We start from the raw sequence: 14,661 nt of genomic DNA, 5'->3' as shown, positions 1-14,661 counted from the left end.
CGAGAACTGGTGAAATGATTTTGTGATCAAACTCGATGACTAATGACGCAGCTTCTCAGAAGAGTTACACCTTATTCACCGAATGTCTTGAATTTCCACAAATTTGAAAATGAAAACCGTCTTGTTGCTTGGTGCATGACGAAGCTAACTAGCTAGAGCACATATATACACTCATCCATCCTAGAAAAAGATGCAAATGTGTAATTATCAAGCTCTTTATGAGCTGACTGTTTCTTACACTGAGACAGATAACCAGCGTTGAGGTTAAAATAAAAGTTAAGCTAGAAATTAAATGTAGTTTTACTTTCACTTCAAATCTAGTTGATTAGAGCATTATGTAGCTAACAGGTGAGTCAAGCTTATAGCTAACAGTTTATCATTTCTTTAAATGGCATGTCAATTCATCACACACTTGCTTCAACAGACATCAGTCGGCATCATTGGAAACAGTTTTGGAATTGGAAACAATATCAACATAAGTCTATATTTAAAAACAAAACAAAAAAAAAACTTTGTGATGATATATGAACTTCAACCTGAGCCAATTATCTGTGCAAAATGACACCAAACTATGTGCTTAGCAAGAAAGTGCTGCAAGTTGGTTGCATAAGATTTTTATGACCCTGCCACTAGGTGGTGGAGGCATTATATTTTTGGATTGTCTGTTAGCACACTAGCTCAAGAACGACTGGTTGAATATTTGTAGGATTTATATGGAATTATCACTGTAACCAGCAGATGCACTGGTTGGATTTTGCAATAAAACCAAACATGGTCAAGGTCACAGCAAGGTCAGATGTCTGAAATAGTTTTGCTTCCATAGCTTCCTTCCTGTCTGAAGCATACTTTAAGGGTATTTCATGCATAACAAGAAGAACTAGACTTGGCAGTGGAGGCATCCCTGTTGACACCATAGGCCTCAAGTTCTACTTGTTCTTTAGCTATGCAGCAGTCTACGGAAAAACCTGACGCAGGTGGAGGCGTGTGTGTGTTGAGACTCCATGACACTCGATTCGCATAACACTTGATTCCTCTTGGCCAGAAGATGTTGGTTAATTTTCTATAAGAGCATCTCTGACAGCAGTGCTGACTGCAAGACAAATCACACATTTATATTAACCTGCTCATTCTAATCCACTATCATTTATATAGTAACAGCTTACAAAGGTTTTTCTATGGCTCCACATAAACAACTTTATAAAGGTAATTTTAAAAAAAAATGTTATATGGTGAAGTTTTCTGTGAGATGTTTATTGAGCATTTTTGGTTGGACTCTATGGTCTGCGCTTTCTAACAGTCAGACGTAAAGCTGTAACTAAGTTATCAGACATAAGAAAATCTTCAGGACAAGTGACTTAGAGGACAAGCTTCATTTCTTTTGTCTTACTAACTCCTAGAGAGAAAACAGAGGCTGGTGAGTTGCTTATATCTATTAAACAACAGTTAGTTCCAGTCCACAAATCTGATTGGTCGAGCGGTGTTCCAAGAGCAGCTTATATTTCCTGTAACCTCACTGGAAGATTTCACGGTGTGTATCACTCTGCTCGTTTGTGTTTGCCATGTAAAATTCCACTTCCTAGTTCGGCAGACATGGCAAATGATAATTTTTCAGGAAGAAAACTTCTGACTAAAAATATGAAAACTCATCAGATGAAGATGAAAAGGAAGAAAGGATGCTCTTTTTACTGGAAGTCCCTTTAACGGGAATGTACATATCAATGTAAGCTAGCAAAAAAAAAAAAAAAAAAAACAGGGGTCATTACTGTGTCTAAAATACCACTAACTCAATATTAAATTCTTGTTTATAGAACTGTTGTATAACAGTTAATTGTATGTTATTCTCCTTTTTAGACTCAGTGCCATTTCCGTAGAACCGCAGGAACCACTACAAGAAAATCACCAGACCTGTCTTTTTATCATCAGTGTAAAAAGTGGATCATAGGTTTAATCTCATTTGCCCCTGGAGGGTGTCCTCGTGTGTCCTTGTTTTGTGCAATGTGCATATAAAACAGACACAAGAAAGCAGAACAGAGATTTATTCTCCTGTTCAAATAAAGTTCAATTAAAGTACATGATAAACTTTGTATTATAGTAGTATTATAGACAGGTTTCTATAATGAAATTTGAAATTTGTTCCATGAAAAAATAGCAGTGATCATGGCTAATAGCAGCTGCCAAATAAACAGGCACAAAATAGACTCTTTCCTTCAGCTTCATGATAAAGAAAGGAAGTAAAGTGGGTGCTAATAGGGGACAGGATGTCTGGGAAGACTAAATTACCAATAAATAATAAACCACATAGGGATCCCCAAATACTACCGTTACTTCTACCTCTATCAAGCCATTTAAACCTGGGTGTGAGCTGATGAGGTGTTTTCTGGCAGTAAAATTGCCAGGAAACCAGATACACAACAGCTGGGGGGGTGCAGAATGAAATGAAAGTTTTTAAAATTAATATACATCCTGAGAAATGCTAGATGATCTCCAGCTCTTAAAGTTAGACACGACGGACTAGCCTCCTCATACCAGTGGACAAGTTTGTCTGGGTCATTGCTGTAAAAACAACAACAAAAAAACATAAAATAGTAGTTAATTTTGTTTTATTATTTATTTTAAAAATTCTTAATACAGTATGTGTGTGTGTGTTGGGGAACATGTTTTTATATCTTGGTGGGCACCTAATGTCCCTCTTGTAGGGACATTTGGCTGGTCTTCACAAGGTAAACTGTTTAGGCTTAAGGTTAGGGTTAGATTAGGGTGTAGGCATAGCATTAATTAGCTGCATTAACAATTATGTCAGAAGGTCCTCACAAGCATATTAAGACAGACATGTGCGTGTGTGCGTGTGTGTGTGTGTGTGTGTGTGTGTGTACCAGAGAAGTCGAGTTGGTAGTTGAACTTCGCTGAGCTGTATCTTATAGTCCCTGCCCTGTCTTGCTGGTAATGCATCTCAATTTCCTGACTTGAGACGGTGCATTTCCCACTCCCTTTGCCCTAAACACACACATTCCAGGTTTACAGTAACAGTGGTTAATAGTTGTGTTTTCAGCCTAACTTTATGTGGTAGCCTAAAATTTAGACTTTTGTTTTGTTATTAAATAGTTTTGCGGGAATTAATTTGGAGTACATAGCCTGGTCAAAGTGTGAAAATATTTACTGCAGTGTTTTGAAGCAGTAACTCCTGGCAGACTGTTACCGTCACTGTGTCATAAAATATAAGAGGAAGTAAAGTTCCAGTGTGCAAATACTCACAACACAGCACTGATTTACAGGATTGAGGGCATTTCCAAGCTGCATACACATACGGGACTCAAGATAAAGTGTGGGAGTTTCTTTGTCTTTTTCTGCTGGATAATAACATTTTTGGTAGAAAGGCCATCTTAAGAAATGTATCACTGATTATAAAAAAAGTATCTTCAAAACGGGTTTTGGGTAACTAATATTTCTAATGTCTAGCTAATGTATAGATATTCTCTAACCTCAACAGTATGAAGGCTTGATAAGTCGTTACTCAGTTTTGGCTTTGTTATACAATTTGTGATAGAACTGTGTGAATTCAAGTGACAGTTTTTTGTTTTTTTTTTGGCAAATAATCTTTGCAAACAATTATTTTCCAATTCCCACCCAGCAGCCAGCTCTCCCCCGTCATACAGCAGCGACCACCCGGGGCGGGTGAAGGCTATCACATGCTCCCGCCGAGGCACGTGAATCTAGCCAACCACATATTTTCAAACTGCTGCTCATGCTGCATCACAGGGCAGTGTAACACACTCAGAGGAATGTGTTATTTACCTTCTTCTGCATAAGCTCACAGATGCTCACCATTGGCTAGTGTTGTTGTGATTGACAGGGGAGAGAGAGTAATGCCACTCCTTGCCATTTTCCTTCCTTGCCTCCAGGCCAAGATTCAAACTTGCAACAAACATTTTTGATGGAACAGATTTTTTTTTTTTTTTGCATTATTTGTACAGTGTAGCCATGAATGGAAATTTCTCTTACTTTAACAAAGTCTTTCCAGCGGCCGTCCATATCTTTAAACTGCCAGCGAACTTGGCACAGAGTGCTATGGAGGGAACAGTGCATTGTCATTGGAAACAAACAGCACACAAACTGATCAGCAAAGTTTTAGATTATGACTAAATACTGGAGTTATGCTCATTTCAGATGTTGCAGCTCTACAACTCTTTAACTTCAAAGAGTGTTTAAATGTGTTTACACTAAATCACTAGATCCCTACCTGCTACTGTTCCCATTTGCACAGATTCTCCGTATAGCTCTTCTTGTCTTATAAGTCATATTGATCTGGTACATTCCTGTGGGGAAAAAACCCGTACTGCATTAAATTCTGATAAACTGTGAGTCAGTTATTGGTTGGAGCAGGTATGAGACCTACCATTAAAATAGAGAGTGTAACTGTAATGCCGAGCTGTGAAAGCAAGCTGGCCCTGTGGATTACTTTGATAATGTCTCTCTATATCCATACTGTCCAGAGAGGAATCCTTAAAAAACATACACAGTTCTATGAACAACCCTGACAAACCCTTCACCAAAGATACACTATTCTCTAAAGACTGTTGCATGTGAAGACTGTATCTCTGGCTAGGAGGAGTATCACTTACTGGTTTCTGATAATCTGTCCAGATGCCTTCATCACCCATAAACTGCCAGATAACCCCAGTGAATGGATTTACAGAAGGTGTAGCTGATGGAAATGGATTTATGGTGGATGTAGATGGTTCATAAGTGTTCAGACTGTACACAGAAAAAAACAACAATATAGAACTGAGGAGCATTTTTTAAAAACTTTTATGCATTTTAGTTAAATTTTCCACAATTCCATTACAGAATAGTCAGTTTGTATTCTTATCACAGTTATAACTGCAGCACCTGTTTACATAGACTATGGAGTTAAACTTTGGCCTCCTCCTCACTTTCCTCTGTTTGTAAGTGGACAGGTTCGTTTGCATCATGCCTATAAAAAAGTAAAAACAAACACTGAAGTTAATTTTCATATGTGTTTCATATGTGTAAATGACCATAAAGCATGCATTTTAGTGCATCAGGAAAAGTATTACCAGGGAAGTTCACAGAGTACGAATAGTTTCCTGCAGTAAACTCGAAGGAGCCTGTGGGGTTGGAGTTATACTGCTGCTCTAAGTCCTGACTGCTTATCGACGACGTGCTGTAACTTGAACCCTGCGTGGGATGACAAGTGTATGATGTTCAGGAGAATTCCCAGAAATGTCCTGACATTTCACCGCTAACAGTGTTCTCTGCAATAAATGAGTGTCTATGCGCAAAAATATCCCTCCGGTCTCACCTGTACCCCATATTCACACCAGTAACTGTTGTCCCTGTAATACCAGCCCACATCTTCTCTCTGGTTGTGAGACACAGACGATAGTCGCCGTACAGCGAGGCCAGCAAAAGGCCCGCTTATTGTCATGGCATCATAGTCAATGTAAAGAGACCTGTCAAAAATGGGGAAAAGAGCATGTTCATCAGAGCCCAATTAAATAAGCTCAGCATAAGGATGCAGAAATAAAACTAATAGAAAATCACCCCATGTGTGTATCAATGGTGATCCCTTTTGCCCCTGGCTGGCAGTAGTTGCATTCGATAATATAGTCGTTACTTATCTGCAACCATTGCTGTCCATCAAACAGCTGCCACTCGTAGTGATTTCCTGTGAATCAGTAAAGGAGTAAATGCATTCAGTCTGACCCACATCGTTTAGTAATAGCCTAATATATTTAGGTTTTAATTTATTTCAAATCACTTTCTGTGCTCAGCGGTATCTCAGCTTTTGACGTTCTGTGAAAGTCAAATCCCAGGTGTGCCATAGAGCCATTGGTGGGCTTCCAGTAAAACCATTCACCATCACTGCTTGGTTATATACTTGTATTGGATTCTGCCTCACCTCAGAATTAGCACTTGTTACATGAAGTAGACTAAAATTCCAAGGTTTGTTAGAGTCAAATAGTAATACAAGGCAAGGAAATCCATTTAAAAAGGCAAGTTTTCAATTATTGCACTTTTTAGAGGGTGTGGCACATGTAGTATATATTTCTTAGACACTGCTCTGATAAAAGCCTGAGGCATGGATTGAAAGATTGGCCACAGGCTAACACTGTAAGATCTTTAAAGTATGACGTGGCCGAAGAGTTGGATAATTCTGTAACAGACACAGTCTTACTGACATGTGTGGACATAAAGGCTGAGAAGTTTATATATATACATATATATATATATATTTTTTAAAATATTCAGTGTGCTCTTACCTATAGGAAAATGGGAAATTACGGTCTGCGATAGTCCCCAATCTAAACGCTATGCTACAGAGTCAGCTTTAAAGAATAACCGTCTTGACACTTGAGTATGTTTACAACTTTTTAGTGACTGCAAAATTCAATCAGATTTTGGCAATAAATAAATAAATGCATTTAAGTACGCTTTAAGTCAGTAAATAATTGAATTTATTTCTAACTACATTTTTAACCCACCAAAAATGCACCAAAAGGGATGATATTCAAATGGTCAGTATACTGTATAGTTGATTTATTGGCACATATTTATTTAAGGGTTTTTAAGGCTGTAAATTCTGCATAGTGCTGTACATCTTTAAGTTAAGCTCATCCCTATTTGGTTATGCTTTTGGACACGGCCAGATTAAAAAACAAACAAACAAACAAACAAACAAAAAGAACCCCCCAAAAAAGAGGTTTCTTTATTGCATTTATTGTATCTCATAAAGGTTTAAATATAAGATATTGTAGTAAGATATTTACATAACCAACTGTGTAATCTGCTGTTCCAAAGTTATGGCTGCTTTTGCTTTCAGTTTACTGTAACACCTGCTAATCTAATTTTAGTGTCTTAACCTTGAATTATATTGTGTAGTACATAGCATACAGAAGTCACTATCATTAAAACTCTGCAGTTTGGGTTGTTTGTTTGGAATGGTGAACTGAGGAGTCTTAATCATTCTGAAAACAGTCACTTTGACATTCTGACACTCCGACAGCATACGTAAAAACACTTCTGAAAAATCACTTCTGAAGCTCCTGTAAAATTAATTGATTTTAACACAAGGACATTTTACATTTTAGGAGGACTTAATCTGTTATTTTGTTTAAATAGTAAAATAGACAATGTGTTTTAGTGTTTTTACCTGAAACATTCATTTGCTGATGAGCTGCTATATAGTCATCTTCCTGAAATGTGTCCTGTGTCGGTAAAAGAGAATATTTTAATCTGGTACAGTTTTACATTTTAAAACCAGAAAATAAAGAACCGCACTGTTTTATTTCTAATACATGGTAATGTTTATATCCATACTATATCCAAAGTTATATCTCTACTTAGATAGTTATAAAGTAATAACTTTAACTATAACTTTTACTTACCACATCTGTCTCACTAAGGCTTGGCACTGAAACACACCATGTACAAACAGAAGAGAAATGAAACTCCAACAACTGGTTAGATCACTTTTCACTCATTTCATAGACTTGTCTATATTGGTAAACCCTTAAAGGTTCTATATAAAACTGTGCAAACAAGTGTTTCCCTTTCACAACATATCCAAGGAAGAACTCATTTAGGAAGCCCAGAATCCTTAACTCTCCAAAAAAAAAAAGCACTTAATCTTTCTAAGTGTGCATAACAGTATTGTATAACTACTGATTAAAGTAGTATAGGTCTCAAAACTGTAATACCTAACTGTAATACATGGAGAAGCTGTTCAAAGATTTGTAAACACAAAGATAAACATTTGGTAAAATGTGACATATCACATTTTCAGAGTCCAAAGAAATTGACAATTTCTCAGAATATGCTTTCTTTGACATGGGATATATGGGCCAGTGTGGCTATGTTCAGACAGCAGGACAAATCTTATTTATTCATTTGTTTGTTTCTTTGTTCAGTTGTTCACTGAGTTATCTTCAGCAACTGCTTTATCCTTGTCAGGGTCACAGTGGGTCACGGAGCCTATCCCGAAAACACAGGGTGTGAGGCGGAAATACACCCTGGATGGGACATCAGTATTTAATTGTATGTTTATTTTTTTAAATTTTTTTTTATTTTAACTCAGGGTTTGAGTTAAAAATCTGATTACTACACCTGTGACTTCTGATTCAGTTACCTGATATATTCATTTGTTGAAAATATGCCGTGAAGTCTTCCTCATATGCTTCCTGTATCCATAAAAAAGAAGGTTTTCAATGAATTAACAACCCTGTATTTCTTTATATAAGATATAAAAAATTAAAAGCTTTGATTATTTCTATTTGGTGCTTCTAATGTTGAAACAACATTAATTTGGTCATGAATGTACTAATTTCTGTAAATATTTTCTGACATTTGCCCTATCCAGACAGGATTAAATGTACATGGGGTCCTGAGGTAATTTCCTATTTTACAGGTACTCCTCTATGGGATGAAATTAGTCTCAAAATAATTAACTAATGCATGCACATTATCCATGAACTTGATAAATGTTGCAAATGCATCTTATTATCCACAAACAAATTCCTTATAATTTCAGTCTGTGAAATTCAGAATTAAATGAATGTGCAGCAATTACAAATGTTCTATTTTACATTAATGTATCATAATTTGTGCATGCAAAAAAGAAGGTGTGCATTTGTGACACGAGTGCATTCATTGATGTCTCCTTTGAGTCAATCCTGTTCGGTTCATTTGGATTTTGAGACTTTATTTCCGTGGTTTCAGCACTGCACGATCCACACACAAACAACTACCAATGAATAAGCCCCAGTGTTGTTCATTAATGTGTGCACATCTACCCACCGATTTGAAAAAAGCTCACAAATGTGCGTTACTACCCTAAAAAATGTTTTTCAATTTGAGTCTGCGAAATTCAGGATTAAATGAATATGCAGCAATTTGTACAAATAGAGATATATTAGTGAATAAACATTCTCTTTTACATTAATATATCATAATTTGTGCATGCAACAAGCGCAGCAATGCAACAATTCATTGACGTCGATTCTGGTTGGTTCATTTGAATTTTGAGATTTTCTTTCCGTGGTTTTAGCCTTGCACGATCCACACACAAACATCTCCCGATCCGCACACAAACATCTCCCGATCCGCACACAAACATCTCCCGATCCGCACAAACATCCCCCGATCCGCACACAAACATCTTCCGATCCGCAAACAAACATCCCCCGATCCGCACAAACATCCCCCGATCCGCACACAAACATCTCCCGATCCGCACAAACATCCCCCGATCCGCACACAAACATCTCCCGATCCGCACACAAACATCTCCCGATCCGCACACAAACATCTTCCGATCCGCAAACAAACATCCCCCGATCCGCACACAAACATCCCCCGATCCGCACAAACATCTCCCGATCCGCACACAAACATCTCCCGATCCGCACAAACATCCCCCGATCCGCACAAACATCTCCCGATCCGCACAAACATCTCCCGATCCGCACACAAACATCCCCCGATCCGCACACAAACATCTCCCGATCCGCACACAAACATCTCCCGATCCGCACACAAACATCCCCCGATCCGCACACAAACATCCCCCGATCCGCACACAAACATCTCCCGATCCGCACAAACATCTCCCGATCCGCACACAAACATCCCCCGATCCGCACACAAACATCTCCCGATCCGCACACAAACATCTCCCGATCCGCACAAACATCTCCCGATCCGCACACAAACATCCCCCGATCCGCACACAAACATCTCCCGATCCGCACACAAACATCTCCCGATCCGCACACAAACATCCCACGATCCGCACACAAACATCTCCCGATCCGCACACAAACATCCCCCGATCCGCACACAAACATCCCCCGATCCACACACAAACATCTCCCGATCCGCACACAAACATCCCCCGATCCGCACACAAACATCTCCCGATCCGCACACAAACATCCCCCGATCCGCACACAAACATCCCCCGATCCGCACACAAACATCTCCCGATCCACACACAAACATCTCCCGATCTTAGCCTAAGAAAAGCAGCTAGCAATAGATGGCAGTCTCAGTTTTACAGAGTTGGTGACACCTGCCTACTTGTGCTTAATTTGAGAACAAGTGCTACTGGACATTTTTTGCTTAAGTGAATGGAGCGTGATCATATGATCAAGTGACGCAAACATACTGGTTCATAGAAAATACAACCAGCTAGGATCTCGTTCCTCCTGTGGCCATACTGTAGTCATTGCTGTCCAGATGCGAGAGTTTTATCACTGAGGGGACGTTTAAAAACACACTACTGACATCCCCCAATAAACTAATCCAAACGATGGCTATTGAAAACGTCGGTTTTCCTAATAATTTATAAGGGATGCCTGAGATATGCAGCACAGAGTGAAACCTGTGCCTACCAACCCCGCTCTCCCCTATTTTAAACATTAATCATATCCACACAAAGGAATGAACAAGTCAACAGACTATAAATTCAGCTCATGTGAGATATTTAGGCTAAATGTATGACAGATAATTAGCAACTTACCAAATCTGCCTCGCTGAGTGTAAACACTGAAATACACAGAACAAGCAGAAGAGAAAGGAAATGAAAGCAGAGACCGCTTTAGTCAGCTCTTAGTTAAATTACTCTATAGTCTATAACAGAACTAACATATGATGCTTTCGACAATGCAGGTCTAAACCAACACACTTACTTGTGAAAAGGCAGTAGACACGGAACAGAGTCGAGGAGATTGTTTGGTTTTGTGCTTTCGGTTTCCTTTCTGTGGCACTAATTTTAATATGCTAATCTGGAGCACGCCTATGTTGCTTTCCTGAAGCCTTTATACTTGTCTTTATGACTTGTATACCAGGAAGACTTCTGGCCCGAGATTTCTACAAACACGTACATTCTTCAGAGAACAAATATTTTGGTTTTAATATAACCTGCAGTTTATTTCTTTTTTAATATAACCTGCAGTTTGAACCCAAATCGTGGTCAGCTCCACACTAATGCTGCCTTCATGTGCTCTCAGTGTACTTCAGTGGGAATTACGAGTATGCTGCGTTCACATGCTCTTAATCTGTTATTTTTTTTAAATAGTAAAGTAGACAATGTGTTTTAGTGTTTTTACCTGAAGCAGTCATTTGTTGAGGAGCTGCTATATAGTCATCTTCATGCAAAAAAGATGTGCATTTGTGACACGAGTGCATTCACTGATGTCTGCTTTGAGGCAATCCTATTAAGTTCATTTGGATTTTGAGACTTTATTTCCGTGGTTTCAGCACTGCACGATCCACACACAAACAACTACCAATGAATAAGCCCCAGTGTTGTTCATTAATGTGTGCACATCTACCCATCAATTTGAAAAAAGCTCACAAATGTGCGTTACTACCCTCAAACAAATGATTTTCAATTTGAGTCTGCGAAATTCAGAATTAAATGAACATGCAGCAATTTGTACAAATAGAGATATATTAGTGAATAAACATTCTCTTTTACATTAATATATCATAATTTGTGCATGCAACAAGTAAGATTTGCATTTGTGGATCAGGTGACACACATGCATTCATTGACGTCTTTTCTGAGTCGATTCTGGCTGGTTCATTTGAATTTTGAGATTTTCTTTCTGCGGTTTTAGCCTTGCATGATCCACACACAAATATCTCCTGATCCACACACAAACATCCCCTGATCCGCACACAAACATCTCCCGATCCACACACAAACATCTCCCGATCCACACACAGCTATCCCCCGATCCACACACAACTGTGCCTAAGAAAAGCAGCTAGCAATAGATGGCAGTCTCAGTTTTACAGAGTTGATGACACCTGCCTACTTGTGCTTAATTTGAGAACAAGTGCTACTGGACATTTTTGGCATCCTCCCAAAGAACCTCAGAAACATTTAGTAAAATGGATAACACTAATTTAAACCAGCAAGCTGGATGGGTGAGTACAACCAATTTGAACTATGTAACAGAATGACAAGTCTTCAAGCTTATGTATTTATCTAGTTAAAAGAAAAAACAGTTACCTATATGGGCTTTTAACTTATCAGAACTTGTATCGTACTGGTCAGGTACACTAGCATAAATGATATATATATTTTTTATCTTTAATAGCTAAAGTTTCTCAGTGGCATTGCTTAAGTCACCTGAAGCAGGTTACAGATTCACAGATAGATATAATGTCACGTGTTCATGTTGTGAATGGAGCGTGATCATATGATCAAGTGACGCAAACATCCTGGTTCATAGAAAGTACAACCAGCTAGAAACTCGGTCCTCCTGTGGCCATACTGTAGTCATTGCTGTCCAGATGCGAGAGTTTTATCACTGAGGGGACGTGTAAAAACACATTACTGACATCCCCCAATAAACTAATCCAAACGATGGCTATTGAAAATGTCTGTTTTCCTAATAATTTATAAGGGATGCCTGAGATATGCAGCACAGAGTGAAACCTGTGCCTACCAACCCCGCTCTCCCCTATTTTAAACATTAATCATATCCGCACAAGTCAACAGGCTATAAATTCAGCTCATGTGAGATATTTAGGCTAAATGTATGACAAATAACTGGCAACTTACCAAATCTGCCTCGCTGAGTGTAAACACTGAAATACACAGAACAAGCAGAAGAGAAAGGAAATGAAAGCAGAGACCGCTTTAGTCAGCTCTTAGGTCTGTTACAGACTATAGGTTAATTTAACTAACATATCATGCTTTATCATTTCATAAACACACCCTGGTGTCTCGACAATGCAGGTCTAAACCAACACACTTACTTATGAAAAGGCAGTAGACACGGAACAGAGTCGAGGAGATTGTTTGTTTGTTTGTTTGTTTTTCTTTTTCTGTTTCGGTTTCCTTTCTGTGGCACTAATTTTAATATGCTAATCTGGAGCACGCCTATGTTGCTTTCCTGAAGCCTTTATACTTGTCTTTATGACTTGTATACCAGGAAGACTTCTGGCCCGAGATTTCTAGAAACACGTACATTCTGTGTAATTTCAGAGAACAAATATTTTGGTATTAATATAACCTGCAGTTTATTTTGGTTTTAATATAACCTGCAGTTTGAACCCAAATCGTGGTCAGCTCCACACTAATGCTGCCTTCTTGTGCTCTCAGTGTACTTCAGTGGGAATTACGAGTATGCTGCGTTCACATGCTCTGCCTCGGAAAATACAGGAAACATGGACGACGCCAGGTTCATTCATACATATTTCTTTTTTCCTGTTACTTTTAGTTTGACACCAGAACACATATTACTCAGCTAGCTTGCTGACGATAATGGAATTTTGGTCAAATACAAGCTATTTTCACGGTGTAAAAACGTACAGCATGTATAGACTTGTTGCTGATATTGTACACAGTAGATAAATGAATATGACCAAAGCGCTAACAATTAGCTGCATTTATAAAAATGAACAAAACCTGTCATTCAGGACAGAAACTGTCCTCTCCTCCGCCATGTTGAAAGTTTAGGACTCCTCCCATCTCGGAAACTCGGGTATCAAAATTATCTCCGAGTTTCCCAGTGGTAATTACAACTTTCATGTGCAACGTCCTAGTGGGAAACTCGTATTTACAATAATTCTGATAGCACGTGAAGGCAGCATAAAACAAGGACAGTCTTCGTAAGCTAAAAGCTGCTTTTGCTGCTGTTTTGCATTTGTGTATACCTGCATTTCCATAAGCTCAGTTTGGTTTCTTGGCTCATAAACATCATCCAAGAGATTCACAATACTGTATCAAGTACTGTCTGTGAAAATCTGGTCGCAGTTCTGAGTCTTTATTTAATCTAGCAAATAACCATTAGCCTGTGTGATGAAGGTCAAAATGAGATTAAAAACCTGCTCATTAGTTGACCTACATACACCAGATTTACCCTGACTTACAACAATTCACAACAACTACTTCCCACATTAGACCGTTTATGAACTCAAGTGTCTGTAGTCGAAAATACACTATATGATCAAAAGTATGTGAACACCTGACCATCACACCCATATGTGCTTTTTGAACACCTCATTCCACTCTTCTGGGAAGGATTTCCACTAGATTTTGTGCGTTTATACAATTTCCCCATACCATTTAAAGAATTCCAGCTAGTTGTAGCAATTGTTCCAATTGGTTTGATACACTTAATCAAAAGTCAGCTCGCTTTCGGAAGTAGCGAAAGGAAACTACCTGAGTTAACAGTAGATGGTCTACCATTTAACTCTTCCTGTAATAACAAACGTATTTGACTAAGATTTCAATCAAAACAGAAAATCTCTCCTAGTGGAAATTTTTTTGGGATGAACAGACCTCCGACATTATTTGGAAATAGGACTGGTTAAATCCATATAAATTTTGTATTTCAAACAAAGTAAAAGATGTACACTTAAAATTCTTCACAAAATTTACCCAATAAAGCAACTCTATCAAAATTCATGGACACTGACAACAAATGCACTTTCTGTACTGTAAATAAGGAAGATTTGGCTCATCTGTTTTATAACTGTCATCTGTCTTCATGTCAGTTCCTTCTTACTTGACCAAAGGAAAGTTAACTATAAGTTATCTCTGAAAGATGTTATACGCCCATACACACACACAAGCAAGATGATGGAGTATGTTGTGATCTTCTATATTCTGCATGGCAAGTACTA

At 38.4% G+C, this 14,661-nt stretch overlaps 1 protein-coding gene across 5 annotated transcripts; it reads right to left on the bottom strand.

Moving 5' to 3' along the window:
* Positions 1 to 2,019: 2,019 nt before the first annotated feature.
* Positions 2,020 to 13,496, bottom strand: si:ch211-244b2.3 (uncharacterized protein LOC557230 homolog). 5 transcript variants are annotated; one of them, XM_034313030.2, is made up of 16 exons: positions 13,442 to 13,496; positions 12,593 to 12,618; positions 10,538 to 10,563; positions 8,147 to 8,198; positions 7,407 to 7,432; positions 7,172 to 7,226; positions 5,563 to 5,686; positions 5,321 to 5,471; positions 5,076 to 5,196; positions 4,888 to 4,972; positions 4,620 to 4,752; positions 4,394 to 4,499; positions 4,238 to 4,313; positions 4,000 to 4,063; positions 2,874 to 2,994; positions 2,020 to 2,553 (listed from the first exon to the last, which is right to left on the bottom strand). In XM_034313030.2, exons 1-16 carry the CDS (start codon positions 13,477 to 13,479, stop codon positions 2,498 to 2,500), a joined length of 1,260 nt encoding a protein of 419 aa, XP_034168921.2. In that variant the 5' UTR covers positions 13,480 to 13,496; the 3' UTR covers positions 2,020 to 2,497. The 5 variants fall into 5 exon arrangements, with proteins under 5 accessions (XP_034168921.2, XP_034168924.2, XP_034168922.2 ...); XM_034313033.2 differs by lacking the exon at positions 13,442 to 13,496 and adding an exon at positions 12,790 to 13,415; XM_034313031.2 differs by lacking the exon at positions 10,538 to 10,563 and having other exon boundaries at positions 13,442 to 13,490.
* Between the last annotated feature and the right edge of the window lie 1,165 nt (positions 13,497 to 14,661).

This window comes from Pangasianodon hypophthalmus, chromosome 18 (genome assembly GCF_027358585.1).
Source record: "Pangasianodon hypophthalmus isolate fPanHyp1 chromosome 18, fPanHyp1.pri, whole genome shotgun sequence".
NCBI lineage: Eukaryota > Metazoa > Chordata > Actinopteri > Siluriformes > Pangasiidae > Pangasianodon > Pangasianodon hypophthalmus.
This window is presented reverse-complemented; position numbering and strand designations above follow the sequence as displayed.